Below are 19,284 nucleotides of genomic sequence, written 5' to 3' on the forward strand. Positions count from 1 at the left end.
GGAAGCTGATAGTGGGGAGTGGGGAAATGGGAACTAATGAAAAAGGGGGCGCAATATGGGTCCACTTTCTTGAGGTTGTGGCCTCCCCACCACATTTAGATTATTTAAGTTAGCAGCATTAGCTATAGGTAATTTAGGGCGGCTGCTCCTTTAAGGAAGTTGAGGTATCCGGGAGGAACCAATCAGAGCACATGGAAAGTGCTGGAAGTGGGGATAGGCTATAAAAGGTCAGCAGGATAGAGGCTTTTCTTCTTTCCCACTGGACCAAGCAGGAATTTGAAGCTCACAAGTAAGGCTCTCTCTTAGCCCCTTTATAATGAAGTCCCTGCTGATGCAACTCCTTGAGAAAGCTGGCAGTGCAAGAGGGGAGACATGGCTGCGGCGCTGTCTGGCGCTGTCTTCACAGGAAGAAAACTTACAGCCTGAAGAGGAAGGTGGAGGCAGCACAGCAGTGGGCTGTGAACAGGCGTATCCACAAGACACGGGACGGAGACAACAGGTGCCATCACTGAGGGAGAGAGCGAGGAGGAGCGCACCTCCAGAGCGAAGCATACAGGCTCCGGAGGTTACCGAAGAGGCTCGGGAACAGCTGAGAGGGACAGAGGAGGATGGCGGCAGCGTGTCGTCTCAGAGCCGCCGGAACACAAAGAAAAGGCGGACTTGCTCGCAGTCACCAGCAGGCAGAGGAGGACAGCGGGGCCAGTCCCAACAGCCCACAAGTGACTCTAGGGGGAGGCGGCACACCATGCAGTCTCCTTGTCAGCAAGCAGCTGAAGCAAAGCAGCAAGGCAAATTGTCCATACACCCATCACTTAGGTGGGGAATGAAGGACGTGGGGCTTTGGCTCAATTTAATACTGCCCCAGAAGCAGGTAGCTCCTAAACAGCCCACGGTTAACCCTTCCAATACAGCCTTTAGGAAAGGCTGTTGTTTTGCATGCAATGACAGCCAATGCCGCTAGAATGCATCGTGCAGGTACAAGCACGAATGTTCTTTTTGTGCTGGAGCGCATCCAGCAGCAAAGTGTTTTAAGCGGAATGTGGCGGTGGGTTCTGGTCCAGAACAGAGGGATATTTTTTCTAAAAGCCTGCATGCCTGTGAGGCTGGAAAGAATGTGCCCGTGGCTGGACAGCTACCCAAACAAAGTCACAGCGTGTTTGCTCATTGAAGGATTTTCCAACGGTTTTCCCTTACCTTCATTTTTGGGCACTGGGTGTAAGATGGTTGGAAATTTGAAATCTGTTCAACTGTTTCCACAGGTGGTGAGGGATAAGTTGGCCAAGGAACTTGCGGAAGGGCGAATTGCGGGGCCTTTTGAACATCCGCCTTTTAGTAATTTCCGTATTTCCCCGTTAGGAGTGGTTCCTAAGCGGGAACCTAACGCATTCCGCATCATACACCATTTGTCCTTCCTGAAAGGGGAGTCTTTGAATGATGATATTGATGGGAGTTTGTGTTCAGTTTCGTATGCAACATTTGAAGACGCAGTCAGGAAAATTAGATTGTTCGGCCCTGGAGCATTGTTGGCAAAAGCCGACATAAAATCAGCTTTTCGCCTGCTGCCTATTTCCTCATCAGCTTTTAATTCCCTAGGTTTTTTATTTGATGGTCAATATTTTTTTGATAAGTGTCCCCTGATGGGATGCTCGCTGTCATGTTCTTATTTTGAGGCATTCTCCACATTTTTGCATTGGGTTCTTTGTGTCCAATCTGGTATGGATAGTGTGGTTCACTATCTTGATGACTTTTTATTTGTCGGGCCAGCTGACTCTTCAAGTTGCTTTGATTTGTTATTGTCATTTCAGACTATGTCTCGGGATTTTGGTGTTCCTTTAGCGGATGAAAAGACATGCTTGCCCAGCACAAGGATGGAATTCCTGGGCATCAAAATTGACACCTGTATGATGGAGTTTAATTTGCCTGAGGTGAAATTGAAGAAATTGAAGTGACTGATTACTTGGGTATTGAAAAAGAAGAAAGTTCGGTTGAAAGAGATGCAATCGCTGTTAGGGATTTTGGCCTTTGCCTGTAGAATTATGCCGGTTGGAAGGACTTTTTCTCGGCGCCTTTATCTGGCAATCTCTGGTATGAAATCTACTCTGGATCACATTAGATTGACTAGCCCTCTTAAAGAAGATTTGATGGTTTGGGCTAGCTTCCTGGACTGTTATAATGGGAGGTTTTTTTTCCAATCTGAGTTTGTGATGGCCTCAGATTTCCGATGTTTACGGATGCTGCAGGATCTAAAGGCTTTGGTGTTAACTGGAGAACACATTGGTGCTGTGCAGTTTGGCCTGAGTTTTGGGTTCAGACAGGTGTCACCCGGAACGTTGTTTTGTTGGATTTATTCCCGATGCTGGTGGCTTTGGAACTATGGGGCCCGGATTTTGCAAATAGGTGTATTTTAGTGGAGACTGACAACAAGGACATACGCTATGCCATTAACTGTCTTTCGTCCAGTTCATGGCTAGTGATCAACTTGCTAAGACATGTGGTTTTTAGATGCCTCAAATTTAATGTTTGGTTAAAAGCTAAGTATACTCCCAGGATCCTGAATAACGTTGCTGATTCTTTGTCTCGGTTGCAGATGGACCGTTTCCGGAGTTTGCTTACAGAGGCAGATGTGACAGGCATCCCGTGCCCAGACCACCTGTGGGACGTGATTTGAGTGCAGTAACAGAAGCTATTCAAGGTTCCTTGGCTCCCAAGACTTGGTCCAATTACTCAGCAGCCTGGGAAAGCTGGTTGTCCTTTGCAAGCGCTGAAGGTTTTAGTTTCAGAGAACCATCCGAAGCAACTTTTTTGGCCTTCTTATCCCGGTTAATGCAGCAGCGCTTTTCATGTAGTTATGTGACAAAAGCGCTGGCTGGCATTTCATTTTTCTTTCGGCTATTGGGTTTGCAATCTTGCACGTATTATTTTTCCATTAAACAGGCACTGGAGGGATACAGGAGGTTGACTTTTCTTTCAGATAGTAGACGACCTATCTCCTTGGACATCCTTCGTGGCCTTTGCAGGGTTACTGCAATTGTTTGCTTCTCTACGTATGAAGCGCTACTTTTCAAGACGGCTTTTGTGTTAGCCTTTTTTGGTGCTTTCCGTATCACGGAACTAGTACCAGCAAATAAACAAGGGACTTTGGGAATTCGATTTGAGCAAGTGGTGGTTGACCAATCGGGAGTGCATATTTGGCTGCAGCAGTCCAAAACTGATCAATGCGGCAAGGGCAGGTGGTTCAACCTGTGCATACAAGAGGACGTATTCGTGTGCCCTGTAGTGGCAGTTAGACAATTTATGGGGATTAGACCTAAGTTTTTTTCTTATTCATGCTAATTCAATGCCACTTACGAAATTCCAGTTTGATGCATTTTTTAAGAAATGCTTGGTACAGATGGGATTAACCAACCTCAAATTTTCCTCCCACTCATTTAGGATAGGCGCAGCTTCTGAGGCAGCCCGGGTAGAGTTACCATAAAGAGTCAGCAGGAAAGGGGCTTTTCCTCTTTCCCACTGGACCAAGCAGGAATTTAAAGCTCCCTCCCTCCCGCCCCAGTCGCGAACACCTGTTATGTGGTAGGGTCACCCCGGATTCTGGGGGGGACTGTTGTTTTTATTTAAATTCTGCTACTGCTCGAGTTCTAATAACTGAGCAGTTAGAAATATGTTTGGTGGATTTATGAAGTTATGATATAATAAAAGTTATGAATTATTACATTGTTTGAAACCAATAAAGGTGTCACGGACAATTTCTTGCCACGAAAAGGATGTTTGTGTTATTATTTAGTTAAATTGTATCTGGGGAAAGTTGTTTGTGGGTGGGTGTGGCCTACAATCTCATAGGAGAGGAGTGGGGAAATGGGAGCTAATAGGAGAGAAGTGGGGAAATGGGAGCTGATAGGAGAGGAGAGGGGTATGGGAACTAATGGGAGGGGAGTGGAGAGTGGAAAATGGGAGCAGAAGTTGATAGTGGAACAGGGAAGGGGTGTATATAGAAAGATGGGGGGTGTGGGCAGAAGAATCCGAAACATGCAGCTCCAGCTGACCTCGAACAGAGGGCTAATCACTCCTATCTGTTCTGTTTTCTATAAATTTAAAAGAGTGGCGCAAGCATTAAACTTAAACTATAAAACAAAAAAGTTTTGGCTTTAGATTAATTTTAGAGGTTTTAGCTTTAGAATACAGTACATTTTAAAACCTTTGTATGCTTTCACATGTTTTATTTATTTTAACTAGCTATTAGTGTCATTTTGTTTACCTTATAATGTAGGGCTCACATGCTGTGGCTGATCAATTTCCCTATGACTATGTATTCACCTAGCTTGTCCCTAGGGAAGCCAAATTCTTGTGCGGAGTCACACAGTGCATAATTTTATTGCAACTCACACCAAGGCAGCTTAATTGTGAACTACGCCAATTATAAGCTAAAAAATAATTCCACCCTAGGCGCTCTTTCCAATACAAGTGATGGTAGTGCTAGACTAGCTCACAGCTTTTAAATCCAGAGGAGCAGGGTAAAAAAAAAAGGGATCTGATCACATTCACAGAAGGTAAACTAAATATAATGTATTAGTGCAACAGTATAAATCGTTGTAACCAGATAAACTGAAAACGGAAACAAGAAAAGAAAGTAAAAGCAATTATAAAAACAGACAGGACGTGTAATGTCAAAGTCCCGGAGATAAGTCTATTAAACCACACATGGTAACTGACACTATATGAAAACAGGCTGCCTGCTTGATTTTGGCTTGGGAGGGCCGGTATCTGGAACAAATTGAGAGAGGGAAGAGAGGCGCCAAAGAGCCCAATATAGTGTAGTATTCTAACTTACTAAGTGGTAAAAACAAAAAAAAACATGAGATAATAGTATAATGACAGGCATATCAAAGAGGAATGTAGTCCTCTGTCCCAAGCAGGTGGATGTCTCAAACTGCTGGCAGCTTGATGGAGAGCAAGCTGCTGGGGGTGCGAGGCAGGAGCAACTGTCTGAGCGCGGAGCGATGCCAGAGATGGAGCTAGAGTAGCAGAAGCCACAACTGCTGGTGTCTGCTGTGTTGTCAGAAAGAGCCAGAGCTGCACTGGGAGGAACTGCCGTTCAGGGAGGATATGACCGTCTGGAACCCCCACCAAGAGAGAGTGCGTATTGGTGTCAGCTCGTCGTTTTTTTGGTTTTTTTAACTCCCTCTAAACGCACCTCCATGTTAACCTATGTGTCCATGCACACATAAACTTTCAGAGATGTTTGGAGGCATAAGCGTTTAGGGACAGTAGAAAAAACTACAGCCTGTGCATCCATGAGCAGAGGCTGTTGAGCTGTTAAAAAAAAAAAAAAAATGCTGCTAAATACGCTAACAAGTGTTTAGCCGTGTTTGGTGTTTTTACTCAAACGCCCATAAACGCTATTCAAAAACGCTGCTTTTTCCTGGCAGCAGTGCCGGTGTTTTTTTTAAGTGGTCCTGTGTGCATGAGGCCTTATGCCGGCCATACACGGTTCGAATTTCGAAATAATTTTCTTTCGAAAATCGTATCAAAAAATTTTCGTACGAATTTTGCATCATTAGTGGGCTGCAGCAATGGCCGATTTTCGTGCGGCAATCAAATTTGAGGATTCGGACATGTTAGAAATTTTTAGAAAAATTAATGATTTTCTAATCCAATGATGGGAGAATCGTGCGAGAAATGTAATAAGAAAAGAAAATTTAAGGAGAGAAAAGAAGATTCCCAGCCACGAAAATTCTTTTCTGTAGCAACATGAGGTGAAATTGAAGGCTTGGTCGGCTGAATTTCGAAAATCAATGGTGGCATCATTGGATCACAAAAAAAATGAACTTTCTGATTTTGAAAAGAAAATTTGTTCAAAATTTGACCATGTATGGCCTGCTTTACTCTCTGGCATCGCTCCACGCTCACACAGGTGCTCCTGCCTCGCATCCCCAGCAGTTTACTCTCCATCCAGCTGCAGTAATTTCAGCCATCCACCTGCCCGGGACAGAGCAATACATTCCTCCATGATATGCCTGTCATCTCCCCCACAGTATGAGTGCATCATCTCATGTTTTTTTAATTCTCACCACTTAATAAATTGGAATACTACACTATATTGGGTTCTTTGGCACCAATTCTAAGCTAGGCTGTTTGCGTTGTGTATGCATTGGGCAACACTGCCCAATGCAGCACAATTGTAGTGGTGTTACCCTAGCCTTGCTGTACGACTATAATAGAAAATTGTAAGAACACGTGTGCCTGAAAAACACAAATTGACTTTTTATATATTTATTAATCATATTTGTGATTAACAAACTGAACACTCCTCTGCAATTGTATGGTTGATAAAAACGAATGCGTTCTTTGCGATTGAGTGCAATGCTTTCTGGGAAAATTGAAAACAATGTTGAAGCATAATATATGTATAAAATCACAGTATTCGGAAAGTGATTTCCAGGTGTGTGCACACAAAGAACTTGCTGACAGGTGCTTGTTTTCATTCTGTTTCAGAACTATGTCCCCACTGTTTTTGAGAACTACACAGCCAGCTTTGAGATTGACAAGCAGAGGATCGAGCTCAACATGTGGGACACGTCTGGTAAGTTTCTGCTCTGTCACACTGTGGCAGGTGTGGTATGAATATACTGAAAATAATGATCATTTTGTGTGTTTTCTCGGGTTCACTTTCAAAATAACATTAAGACCATGTGATTACATTTCAAGTTGGTTTATATAAAATACTTGCATATATAGGTGCGAAATGGCAGCAGAATGGGAAATATTTTGCGTACATAGGGATTATAGGTGTACAGATTTCCTGTGCCCATGTGCACAGGAAACGTTTATATCGGATGTCAAGACTCTGGCTAAGCATACGCTCATTCTGGGCTGCTGACTGACTAAAGTCGGGGTTAATTTAGGAAATACAGGGGCTGCAAGTGCAGCCCCTGAAATGTTCAGAGGGCCATACAATCGTTTACGTTTGTCAATTTGCTGTTATTAGTACAGTACAACATGATGCATCCAGGCAACAATTATTTGTTAAGATAAGATCTAGTCAAGTTTGCGCAGACGAAAACAAGCATGACGATGACCATTTTACAGGTTGGTGATTGTTAAAATTCTGAATGACTTTGTGCTCGTTTATGCATATGCTTTATGCTGCATTTGTCATCTAAAGCACCCAATATATTTGTCAGGACCTGGAAATTATTGGAAAGATAAGATTTTTATTTTTATAATTTGATTAACTTCCTTTTTCATTTCCATATTTTGGTGGGGGGATTCTGCATGTGGTCAGTAAAAGTCTAAACCATATCCAGCCCCCTATACAGCTCTGCAGCAGCAGGTCACTTCTAATAGCAATTTCATGTCATGTCACACGATTTCCTATGGTAAGCACAATAAATGATTTTTACAGTCTTTGCTAAAGGCTGCTCCTATGGAACACTCTGTAGCAGGAGTGGAAGCCCAGGGGATAATTTATTCAGCTCTTAGGTTTAGTGATGGACCACAATTGTCACTGAATGCCAGCAGTGTGAGTATAGAAAAAACAGCACCTATGTCTGTGAAAATCCAGCCCAGCAAATTAATACTTCAAGATTAGATTGCCAGTATGTGTCTGTATAACTTCCATAGTGCTCATAGAAATTGGACCTTTTTCTTATTTTTGGTTATAATACCAGAAAATTGGCCTCACCCCTTACTTATGGCTCTTTTGGGTAGGACTAAAAAAAATGCAATAAAAGTCTAGTACTCTTATATGAGCAAGAATACCATGGAGAAGTGAAGAATCTCACCCTGCAATCCACACCCTGCCATTACAAAAGTGGGATCTTGCTTGCATATTTGGGTGGTATTGGAATACCTTGCATCCTTCAGCAAACAGTCTCTTTATAGATTTTCTTCAGGGTAAAATAAAACGGCACATGTGCAAAGAGATGCCAGGAAAGAGTTCCAAACTGTGTTGGGGGCATTGCTCTTTTTTTTTTTTTTTTTTTTTTTTTTTGTGATACCTAGGAAAATGTAAAGAGGGAGATAAATTTTACTCTGAGGAGTAATGGGACTTTAAAGAGAGATGATGTGTCTGTTGAATATAAGCAGTATCACAATCATAAATATAAAAATATACAAATTTTATTGCGGGGTGAAATCTGTGATGCTTGTAATGCCCTGATGAAGCAAAGATATGCGAAACATGTTGGCTGACTACAAGTGATTTCAATATCTCTGTACGGTCGTAAAATCTTGCTGGATTGTAACTTTTTTATTGTATATTGTATATATTCTCAATAAAATTTGTATATTTTTATGTTTATGATTGTGATACTGCTTATATTCAAAAGACACTTCATCTCCCTTTAAAGTTCCATTACTCCCCCTATTTATCTCCCTCTTTACATTTTCCGATGCATTCAGGGATTGGGAGTCCTGTTTCTGTTTTCTGGTTTTAGTCCAATCACTTCTATATATATTTTTTGTGGTACCTGTCATTGACAGCTTACCTCAGTGCTGAATGGGCAGTGCATGTGCACATTTATCTGTGATTCAGCCACTCTGTCCCCGGGTGATATATCATTACCATAGAAACTTTTACACAGTATTTACGGGGCAAAGGTTTTGTAGGAAAAAGTGTCCTACTGCCCATGCGTGAGAATTTGTTAGAATGTGGGTGGATGAGGCTACCCAGGAAAGGATGCCACTGATTTCATAACAGAAAGCTTGTCACTGCTTTTATGAGTTTTTTTTCTGTTTTCCAATTTTCTTGTAAATGTATGATTGTGGATAATCTTTTGTAAATATGTTCCTAAGTATTATTAACCTGAAAGTGGTATCTACTACCAATCTGTACATCGTGTGCCATGTTAGCCATCGATAAGTGCAGAGATTTTGGAGTAAAAGGTAACAATTAAATGCCAAACTTTTTATTGGGGCAGAATCGCAAGCACGTTGTGTGTTCTGCTGTGATTTGGGATCGCGGGCAGAATTGCGCCAATTCTGCCCAAGATTCCAAAACATGAGATGTTAATGGGACCTAAGGCGTAAATGAACAATGTGGTCTTGGTACTAATGCCATGGTCATTTATGCATCATTTTCTGTATATTCAGGCTGCCATAACAATGTTTCTGAAATTTCATGGCATGACAAGAGCCTCTGATGCCATAAACTCCATACAGATTTATTCAGAATGTGCTCAGTTACAAACTCATACTACCTATTTACTAATGACTACCTTCACTATCCAGGAAAATAAGTGTGGCCTCTGTAGTGAACTGCTAAAGGTAAAGATAGTTAGAGGCTTGTACCATCATCCAGGAATCTAGAGATAAAGGGATTGGGAGCCTAGTCACACCCAGTCAAGGCACACCCCTTGCCTCCATGTCTTTGTGGCAGCCTGGTTGGGGACTAGACTCCCAATCCCTTTATACCTTCACTATCCAATCACAGCCACAACCAGAAAGATGCTTAGGGAACTCTTGGCTAGTCTCGCCACTGAGAGAAGAGATACCGTTAGGCTCCGTTCACATATATGCAAATTGGTTGCGTTTTGAATCGCATTCGCATGACATGTGAACCAAACCGGCTTTCTATGGCGACGGTTCATATATATGTGGTACAGCTGCAGTGCGAATGCACTGCACATTTAACCACTTCAATACAAGGCACTTATACACCTTCCTGCCCAGACCAATTTTCAGCTTTCAGCTCTGTCGCAATTTGAATGACAGTTGCGCGGTCATGCTACACTGTACCCAAACTAAATTTTTATCATTTTGTTCCCACAAATAGAGCTTTCTTTTGGTGGTATTTGATCACCTCTGGGATTTTTATTTTCTGCTAAATAAATAAAAAAAAGACATAAAATATTGAAAAAAAAAGTTTTTTTTTTGTTTCATTTACAAAACTTTGTAAATAAGTAAGTTTTCTCCTTCACTGACGGGCACTGATAAGGCGGCACTCATGGGCACCGATGAGGTGGCACCAATGAGGTGGCATTGATGGGCACTGCTGATGGGGCACTGATAGGTGGCACTGATATGTGGCACGGATGGGCACTAATAGACAGCACGGATGGGCAATGATAAGTGGCATGGATGGGCACTGATAGGTGGCACTGATATACTGTAATGTATGTCACTGATGGATGCCAATCAGTGCCAAACAATAATGCCTGCCAATCAGTGATGCCCATTGTGGGCACTGATTGGCATCCATTGTGGGCACTGATTGGCATCCCTGGTGGTCTAGGGTGGCATACCTGGTGGTGACATCCCTGATGGTCCTAGTGGCATCCCTGGTGGTCCAGTGTGGGCATCCTCGAGGGGGGGGCTGCGCTGATAATCGATCAGCACAGCCCCCCCCGTCAGAGGAGCAGCCGATTCGCTCTCTACTCGCGTCTGACAGACGCAATTGAGGAAAAGCCAATCACCGGCTCTTCCTGTTTACACTGTGATCAGCCGTGATTTGACACAGCTGATCACATGGTAAAGAGTCTCCGTCAGAGACTCTTTACCTAGATCGGTGTTTTGCAAGGGGGGGGCCCCCAGACCCCAGCCCCCCCTGCATGTGAATGAGTAAAACACAGACTGTTTTGACAATTCCTTTAATAGGTGTAGATCCAGCTCCAGTCACGATGAACACAGCCACCGACTTGAAAAAAAAAAAAGCTCTGCACCCATTGCTGGCTCCCGCCGACTGCCCGCTCCGCCACTTAACAGTTCTTAAATAGCTAGTGTGTGATGCTACAAGGGGACAGGGCCATCCAGTTAGCCCCCCCTGCCCCAAAGCACCCCTTCATGTTGAGGGCATGTGGCCTAGTATGGTTCAGGGTGGGGGGCACTCTCTTCCCCCCCTTTACCTGGCCTGCCAGGCTGCATGTTCGGATAAGGGTCTGATATAGACTTTGGGTTGGGGTTCCCCTTAAAATCTGTATCTGACCCAGAAAGGGCCTGATATGGATTGGGGGGGGACCCTCACGCTGTTTTTTTTCACAATTTTTTTTTTTTTACATTCAGCTTTCAGAGGGGACATGTGTCATCTATTGTTGCTTCCCGGCCCGCTCCTTAACAATCAGCTATTGTTAAAACTGGGGACTTGCTAAAGTGTACCTATCACACATGAAAGGCTGCAAACAAAGTTTACGATTAAAGTGATTGTAAAGTTCCGTTTTCTTTCCTATAAGAATAACAAACCTGTTGCACTTACCTGGTCTGTTGCAGTGGATTTGCACAGAACAGCCCAGATCTTTCTCTTCTTGGGTTCATCTTCTGTGCAACTCCCCAGTTTTTAAATGGTGCTGCTGCCAGACTAATCCACCTTACCAACCGCTCAGTGTCTGCCAACCCTCTCCTCCAATCCCTACACTGGCTCCCAATCACCCAGCAAATTAAATTCAAAATACTAACCACAACATACAAAGCCATTCACAACTCTGCCCTGAGCTACATCACCAATCTTGTCTCCAAATATCACCCAAATCGTCCTCTCCGCTCTTCTCAAGACCTTCTACTCTCAAACTCTCTTGTCTCCTCCTCCCATGCTCATCTCCAGGATTTCTCCAGAGCCTCTCCCATCCTCTGGAACCTCCACCTGTCCGGCTATCCCCTACTCTTGCTACCTTCAGGCGATCCCTGAAAACTCATCTCTTCAGGAAAGCCTATCACGTCTCCAACTAATCTCCTATCACTTACATCAGCTCATTCCCCACAGTTACACCCTTTTGTACCACCTGCCCCACCCTATTACATTGTAAGCTCTTCTGAGCAGGGCCCTCCAAATCCTCTTGTATTTTATTGTATTGTAACTGTATTGTCTGCTTTTATATTGTAAAGCGCTGCATAAACTGTTGGCTCTATATAAATCCTGTATAATAATAATAATAATAATAGTGGTTCTTCTTTTCTTGGCCAGACAACACTGTTCTCTTTGGACTGCACTACGTGTGGCTCTGGGAGTTCTCAACCTCTCTGACAGGAAGCCATTAAGCAATCTCGAGCAGTAGTGACTGTTGTTTACACATACCATATATCTTGTTAAAACAACTGTGGGAGCTTTAGCTGCCAGGCATGTCTTGTTATTGCATATATGCGGGATATTTACATGGTCACTCTCTGCATGATAGAAACATGGCTTGTGCAGTAATGTGTAATGACAAACTCACCCACTCTTGTTGTACAAGATATAAGAATAACCATCAACCACTGTGTATTGAGATGGCTTAAAGTAGTACTATAGGCTTAAGGCAGCATTGAACCCAAAAACAAAAGTGTACAGTAATATGGCTCAGCTTGCCAATTAATTACTTATTACCAGGAAAAAATAAAGGGAAAAAAAGTCTTAAAGAAAATGAACATAGCTACCACATTTGAGGGTTGGATTAATTAAATATTTATTTTTAGGTTTCTGTCTTCATGCATTCCCAGCATTAAAGCTGAACTCCAGGAATTCAGTTACTTTATAAAATGTGCCTGCTTTCTATGGGTTATGTCCAACAATGTGCATGCCACCTTATAATCTTATCTCTTTTATTTACAACTGCCAGTTTTACTGAGCATTGGGAGTGCAGCTATCAATACACAGGTTGGACTTGATAGACTTGTGTCTTTTTTCATAAAACAAGTAAAAATTCGCGCTGAACTGAAAAAAGCAAGCGCCCAGCAAAGTTATTGCGGCGCTGAAAAGTTCAAAATGAAATTGAAGAGTGGGAGGAATCCAATCACCAAATATATTGTGCAGATGTAGAAAGAGTCACTCGTCACCACGTGGTAATGTAGTCTGCTTACCAGAAGGTGTTAAGGATTAGGCATAGATGATAAATTCTCAATAGCATCCAGCAAATCCAGCCCACTGGAACCCCTCATCAGACCACAACATCCGTGGGATTTCCTTCACATATAAACATCTCCCAATGGTCACTTCAGAATTAGGCATTCAGGCATGTAGTCATCATATATCCGAGAAAAGAAAATGAAGGACCCATAGTGAAGCCCTTAATGATAGATAAAAAAAACTTTCATTGTAGTAACTTACAGTTGAAGCTTAAAATAGCATGCATCAATGATAGGAACAAACGGCTGCAGCAATCAGCGTACGGATGTCAGCCTGCCTGACATGTTTCATCATAACAGATGTCTTCAGAGGCATGGCTACAGCTACAAACGCACGCTATATATATGGTATGGTTAGTGGGTGGATCAGAGGGGATATAATCAAACTCATCACTAACAGCTGGGCAGGATGTGTGTCTTGTGCAGCGCGCCCTGGTGCTAACAGGATAAACCTGGTTAGCAACTGATGATGCGACAGCGCACGGCCAATCAGAAAAAAGAGAGGATAGGAACAAAAAGAGGATGGCAACAGATGACTCAGTGCTACCTCATTGGTTAACCTATCTCTCAGTGAACAGAAAAACTGAAAAATGCCAGATAAGCATGAACAGGCGACGAGGAAGAACGCCGGCTGTGCGGTCTGGCTCAGGGACATGAAAAAGGCTAAAAATGTATTTTTGATTGATCAGACAAAAACCTGATATCATATAACTCAATATACAAAATTTAAAAAAATGGAAAAGAATTAACACCCGCACAGATAAGCTATGAAATTAACGCCGGTCATGCAGTATAGATCAAAGGCATAGAAAAAAACGCTAGACTTTGTATAACAAATCAGTGCCTGCATGGAAAAAAAACACTAACCTATGTATAACAAACCAGCGCCTCACATGCAACTAAGCAATAGACATTGTGAATGCGATTAATCGCACACAATTCAATAAAAATACATGCATGCAATATACATCAATACATGTGTTAAAATCAATACAGATGATTGTAAAAAATATTGTTTTAAAAACTGACCTAGACCCAAGATTTGCAAATAAATAAAGGAGAAAAAACAAAAAATAAATAAAACAAATAAAGGAGTGTATTGATGCTAACTGTTTATTGAAGCTATTAACATCCCACTCTACGTTTAACCCATATGGCGTATAGCATTTGAGGGTGTGTATCCATCGCGTTTCCAACCTCGAGATTTCTCTCTTGGTGTAACTACCTCTCCAATGGGGTGTGAAACAATCGATGGCGGTAATCGGAGTCCCTACTGGATTTCTGTTATGACATTCTAAATAGTGACGTAAGACCGTGTGCTTAGGAAAACCTTTATGTTTTTTATATGTTCCTTTATTCGCACATTCATGGCTCTCATAGTGCGGCCTACATACTGTAGACCGCATGGACAAGTCAATAAGTACACAACATTTTTTTGAGGTGCAGGTGATGAAAGTATCTATATCATAGACCTTTGTGATGGAGTTAGATTTAAATTGACAAATTTTCCTATTTTTATCGCCATTTATGCGACACACTTTAGATTTGCGACATGGGAAAAAACCTTTTGAGTTCTGAAAAAAGGGGACCCTATTGGGAGCATCAAGAACATTAGGGGCAACCTGCAGCCTTAGGGGGGGTACTCCCCTATAGATAACTTGTGGGCGCTCAGGTAAGGATGGGCCCAACACTTTATCGTTTTTTAACACGGCCCAATGTTTTCTAAGAATTTTCTTTATATCGTAATGTTGTCGAGAGTAGGTGGTCACTAAAGAAAACTCATGAATATTATTATTCTTAGTGATTCTATCTGTGCCCTTTATCATATTGGCCCTATCCAAGCCGGCAACCTCATTTATGGTTTTGTCCAAGTCTGCACCAGAGTACCCCTTCTCCACAAATTTGGTTTTTAAGTCAGAGGCCTGCATCAAAAAGTCGTGTTTAAAGGTACAATTACGCCTTAGGCGAATAAACTGGCTTTTAGGAACCGCTTTTAACCAGGAGGGATGGTGACAACTCCCCTGACTAATATAGCCATTACGATCTGTCTCCTTGAAAAAAGTGGTGGTTGTAAATTTATTGTCACAGATCCGTATATTCAAATCCAAAAAATGGATAGCAACCTTGCTCATTTCGAATTGCAGAGAGATACCAAGGGTGTTCTGATTCATGTAATTGGTCAATGATGTTTCATCTCCATCCCATAGGAGGAGGATGTCTTCTATATACCTGCCCCAGTACACCAATTCTGGCCGTCTGTCAGCATAGACGACATCCTCCTCCCACTTGGCCATGAACAGATTAGCCATACTGGGCGCGAATTTTGCACCCATGGCTACACCTCTGGTTTGGAGGTAGCAGGAACCCCCAAACCATAAGTAGATATGCATCATGGCAAACCTTAGCAGGAGTAAGATGAACTCCCTCTGTGGGGGGGCAGTTGGTCATCTCTACCAAGGAAGGTCTCAACTGCGTGCATACCATCTGAGTGGGATATGATGGTATACAAAGAGGACACATCGGTGGTAGCCATGATGTAACCCTCCTTCCACACCAAGGTATCCAGTATCTGTAAGACCTGAGAAGAGTCCCTCAAAAAAGAAGGGGTCTGGGATACCAGGGGTTGTAAAATCCATCTATATATTTCCCAATACGGGAAGTGACAGAATCTAGCCCGCTGATAATGGGCCTCCCAGGTGGGTTAACTAAACTTTTGTGAATTTTTGGTAAAAAGTAAATTAACGGAATCCTGGGAGCCATAGGTACCAAAAAGGCTTTTTCTTTTTTGTTAATCAGTTGTTCGTTAAACCCCTTTTCAATAAGTTTCTGCAATTCCCTTTTATATCTGACAGTAGGATCAGATATATGTAACTATGTAAATATAATTCCTGTGCTCTTACAGGAGAGACGCTGCTCTCTCACACAGCAGCAGCTCTGTCTGCCCCTCCCCTCTGCTGTCCATTTACAGAAGCCTTTGTATGTTCACATAATAGAAAGCACTCTGTGATTGTGCAAGAGTAGGGGAGGGGCTGGCAGAGCGGTTGCATATAACCCTGCAGCTGCAAGAGTGGAGACCAGAAGGTCCAGTCTTGGAAGTAAATTCAAATACATTCACCTTGCCCAGCCCATCCTGCATATTTTCGAAAGTGGCCAAATTCCTGGAGTTCAACTTTAAGGCAAAAAGGGCCCTAGTACATGTGCTACTCCTCCTTCCAATTACTTACCTGCTATCCTTGTCAACGACACTGGCTGCATGATCAATCAGTGCTGGTTCCTGAATTTCTACAATATACATTGAGGCCAGTGGAGCCATAGGCTCCTGCTGCTGGGAGGAGGGGGGGGGGGGCTTGACTTGCAGTGTGTGTCTCTGTACACACACCAGTCAGCACCGGTCCTGAACCGGAAAGTGCACGCATGGGTGTCTCCTTAACACCTGCACAGCTAAAGGAGACACCCACAAACAGGGAGGAGGGTGCAGGGCTTTGGGACCTCTCCAGGACCAAAAAAGGGGCATTTATAAGGACTAATGCCGTGTACACACGACCGGACTTTTCGTCGGTCTCAACAAAGGATTTTACGATGGAGTTCCGATGAAACGGACTTGCCTACACACGATCACACCAAAGTCCGACTGATTCGTACGTGATGAGGTACGACCGGACTAGAATAAGGAAGTTCATAGCCAGTAGCCAATAGCTGCCCTTGCGTCGTTTTTTGTCCGTCGGACTAGTATACGGACGAACGTATTTTTCGATAGGATTTGAGTCCGTCGGAAAGATTTGAAACATGTTCTGTTTCTAAAGTCCATCAGATTTTTTGACAGAAAAGGTCCAATGAAGCCCACACACGATCGGAATTTCCGACGGATTCGTTCCGTCGGACCTTTGATGCCAAAAAGTCCGGTCGTGTGTACACGTAATAGGTGAGTTTGGACTTCATTTTCTAAAATTAAAAACAAAAAAGGAGAGTTTTAAGGAACTTCACCACGTTCTTTAAAAATGAAAACTCTGTAGCTATTGTACAAATACAGTAACTGCTAACTTTTAAAAATCAGATATTTACAGTCCATGGATGCCAGTGCTGTCTTACCACAGATGATACTTCACACTACTGCAGGTTTAGTTTTGGGAGCAGGCTGTGACATAAATCACATCAGAAATCTCCTGGTGCAGGCAGGCTGGACCGGTAGCCTCCTGGAGGCAGTGGACTTTTGAGTGAAGTTCTACTTTAATATCACTTTAATGGCTTAGTGTGAGGGAACCAAAGAGGTCCGAGAACCACAGGTACCATTGAAAGTAGTGTTGGCCAGTCCCATTTTTTTTCACTTCTAATGGCAACAGGATAGAAATAACCATTAATAACTTACCATATTTTATTTTAGTTTGACCAGTACGGTTATCTATAAATTAGACTTTTTCTAGGGGCGTGTTTAATTCCCAGTGAAAGATATTTCCCATTCTTCCTTCATTGCTTTTGCTTATCTGTCCTCAGATTTAGGAACATTTCCCCTTATAAATAACTACAGTTTTTAGCCTTTGCCTATAAAATATTACTGACTGAACATTTTAGTTTCATGTGTCCTATATTAAAATGATTGATACCCTTATAATTCCTTCTTGGGACACATCATCTCTTGCAGGTCTATGTGGTGGCCTCCACCCACTCGCTCAGTATGTGAGCTAGGCAGTTCGGTAAATCACTTTTAATACTAGAAAGGAAAATTAGCGATTATATATACAGTTATTGGCATTATAGAGCTGTCATCTAGTAGAGTAATAAATGTGTTTTATACTAAAAGTACTGTCATGATGATATTCTGTTAGTTTAATATCAAAGGAACCGTCTTTATATTTTTTCATTATTTTTTTTTCTTTATATCTTTTATGTAATAGTGCAGCCTTAATGGGAAATCGGTTTTCTATTTTTTATTTTAAACATTCTTTAATATGTGCATAAATAACACTTTTTCTGTGAAGGACAGTTTTTTCTTCTGTTAAAATAATTGAAATTATTCCCACAAAATGTTTTTTAAATTACAGTGTTTTGAGTTCCTCTAAGACAAAGAAGCTGGTTTTAGTGGTTTAGTTTTCTAGAGAGAGAGAATGCAGTGATTTTTTTTTTTTTTCATGTATGCCTCAGATGACTCAATTAATAATATTGCTAAAGGAATAGAAAATGCAGATCTTTTTTTCTTTTTTTCTTTTTGCATCACCTACAGCACTACACAGGCTCAGATAGGGCAGAGGACCCGCCATTCTATGTGTTGCTGTATACTTGGTGCCTTCCATCCCTGCATATATTTCTCAGTACTTGTGTATGGGAGTATCTGTCTGTACAAGGGGAGGGCGGCAATCACGGGCCGTTGTTAGTCATTGTACACTTTTAAATATTTTTGATCTTTTAACTAGGTATTAGGCCTTGTTCACACGGGCATATTATAATGTACACTTGTACAAGAGCCGTGGTTGCCCACATAGGGATGCACAGGTATTCTGTGCATCCCCGTGCAGGCAGTCCCATTCATGTCAATTGGAACGCATACAGTTTGTAGTGTCAGTGCTGATCGATTCCCCTATGCGCATGGATTCGTTCACCTTGTCCCTATTCACTAAAGGCTGGTTGGACACGAAACGATTGCATAGTTTAGGTAGGTCCTCAGTCCTCACATTATGTAGTTTTGATTTTATTGTCAGATTATAATGATTGTGGCGACTCAAAAGGCCTGAGGGCTCTTTCGGGACTATTCACACGTCGTATGTGTGGTATTAATGCGCTTTGGGGAAGCATCCCAAATGAATACCTGCACAGGAACAGACAAAAAATGTGTACATGCAGCACACAGAAAACCGCAATACACAATACTGTGCATTGTGGTGACCTGTATTGCATGTGTATCAGAGCTGCATTACCTTAGTGCATTGGGGTGACATTCAAAATGAATGGCATTGCAACACCGTAATGCACTTAATATTTGTTGTACTAAAAGCACATAATGTAAGTTGTGCTAGCTCATGAGTTTTAATGCAATGTACTGCATTGCAAAAGTGTGAATAGGCACTTAAAGTGATATTAAAGGGTATGTATTTTTTTTTAAATTGAAAGAAAAAAGGTTACACTTACCTGCACCATGCATAGCCGTCTCTCACCTCTTTTTTGAGTCTTTCCCTGTCCGCACTGTCTGCTCCTTCTTTTGAGTTCCCTTCAGCCAAGCTGGTGCTAAAGGGGCACTCGCATGTGCAGGCTCCTATGCTGGGCTGGGTGTGTCTATATATACACACACTGCATCGGCAAGCAACTCCCCGGCTCCTTTCTCACATATAAATAACTACAGTTTTTTTGACTGACAGCAGCAGGAACCTATGGATGTGTGAGACCAGGAAGAGAGGAGAGCTGGAGCTGAGACGGGGCTGGATCGGTGAGAGGAGGTCAGGTAAGTGTTTAGGGACAGAGGCTGCAAGAACAGCTAGTTGGGCA

The 19,284-nt window shown here is 42.4% G+C and overlaps 1 protein-coding gene across 2 annotated transcripts in view; it reads left to right on the forward strand.

Moving 5' to 3' along the window:
* RND2 (Rho family GTPase 2) overlaps window positions 1–19,284 on the forward strand; it is a 385,775-nt gene that overhangs the window by 49,519 nt on the left and 316,972 nt on the right. For both annotated transcript variants that reach the window (XM_073608369.1, XM_073608368.1), the window contains exon 2: window positions 6,493–6,580. In XM_073608369.1, the coding sequence (XP_073464470.1) occupies window positions 6,493–6,580 (88 nt within the window). The remainder of the gene's footprint in view (window positions 1–6,492; window positions 6,581–19,284) is intronic.

Source organism: Aquarana catesbeiana, linkage group LG12 (assembly GCF_042186555.1).
Source record: "Aquarana catesbeiana isolate 2022-GZ linkage group LG12, ASM4218655v1, whole genome shotgun sequence".
Classification (NCBI taxonomy): Eukaryota; Metazoa; Chordata; class Amphibia; order Anura; family Ranidae; genus Aquarana; species Aquarana catesbeiana.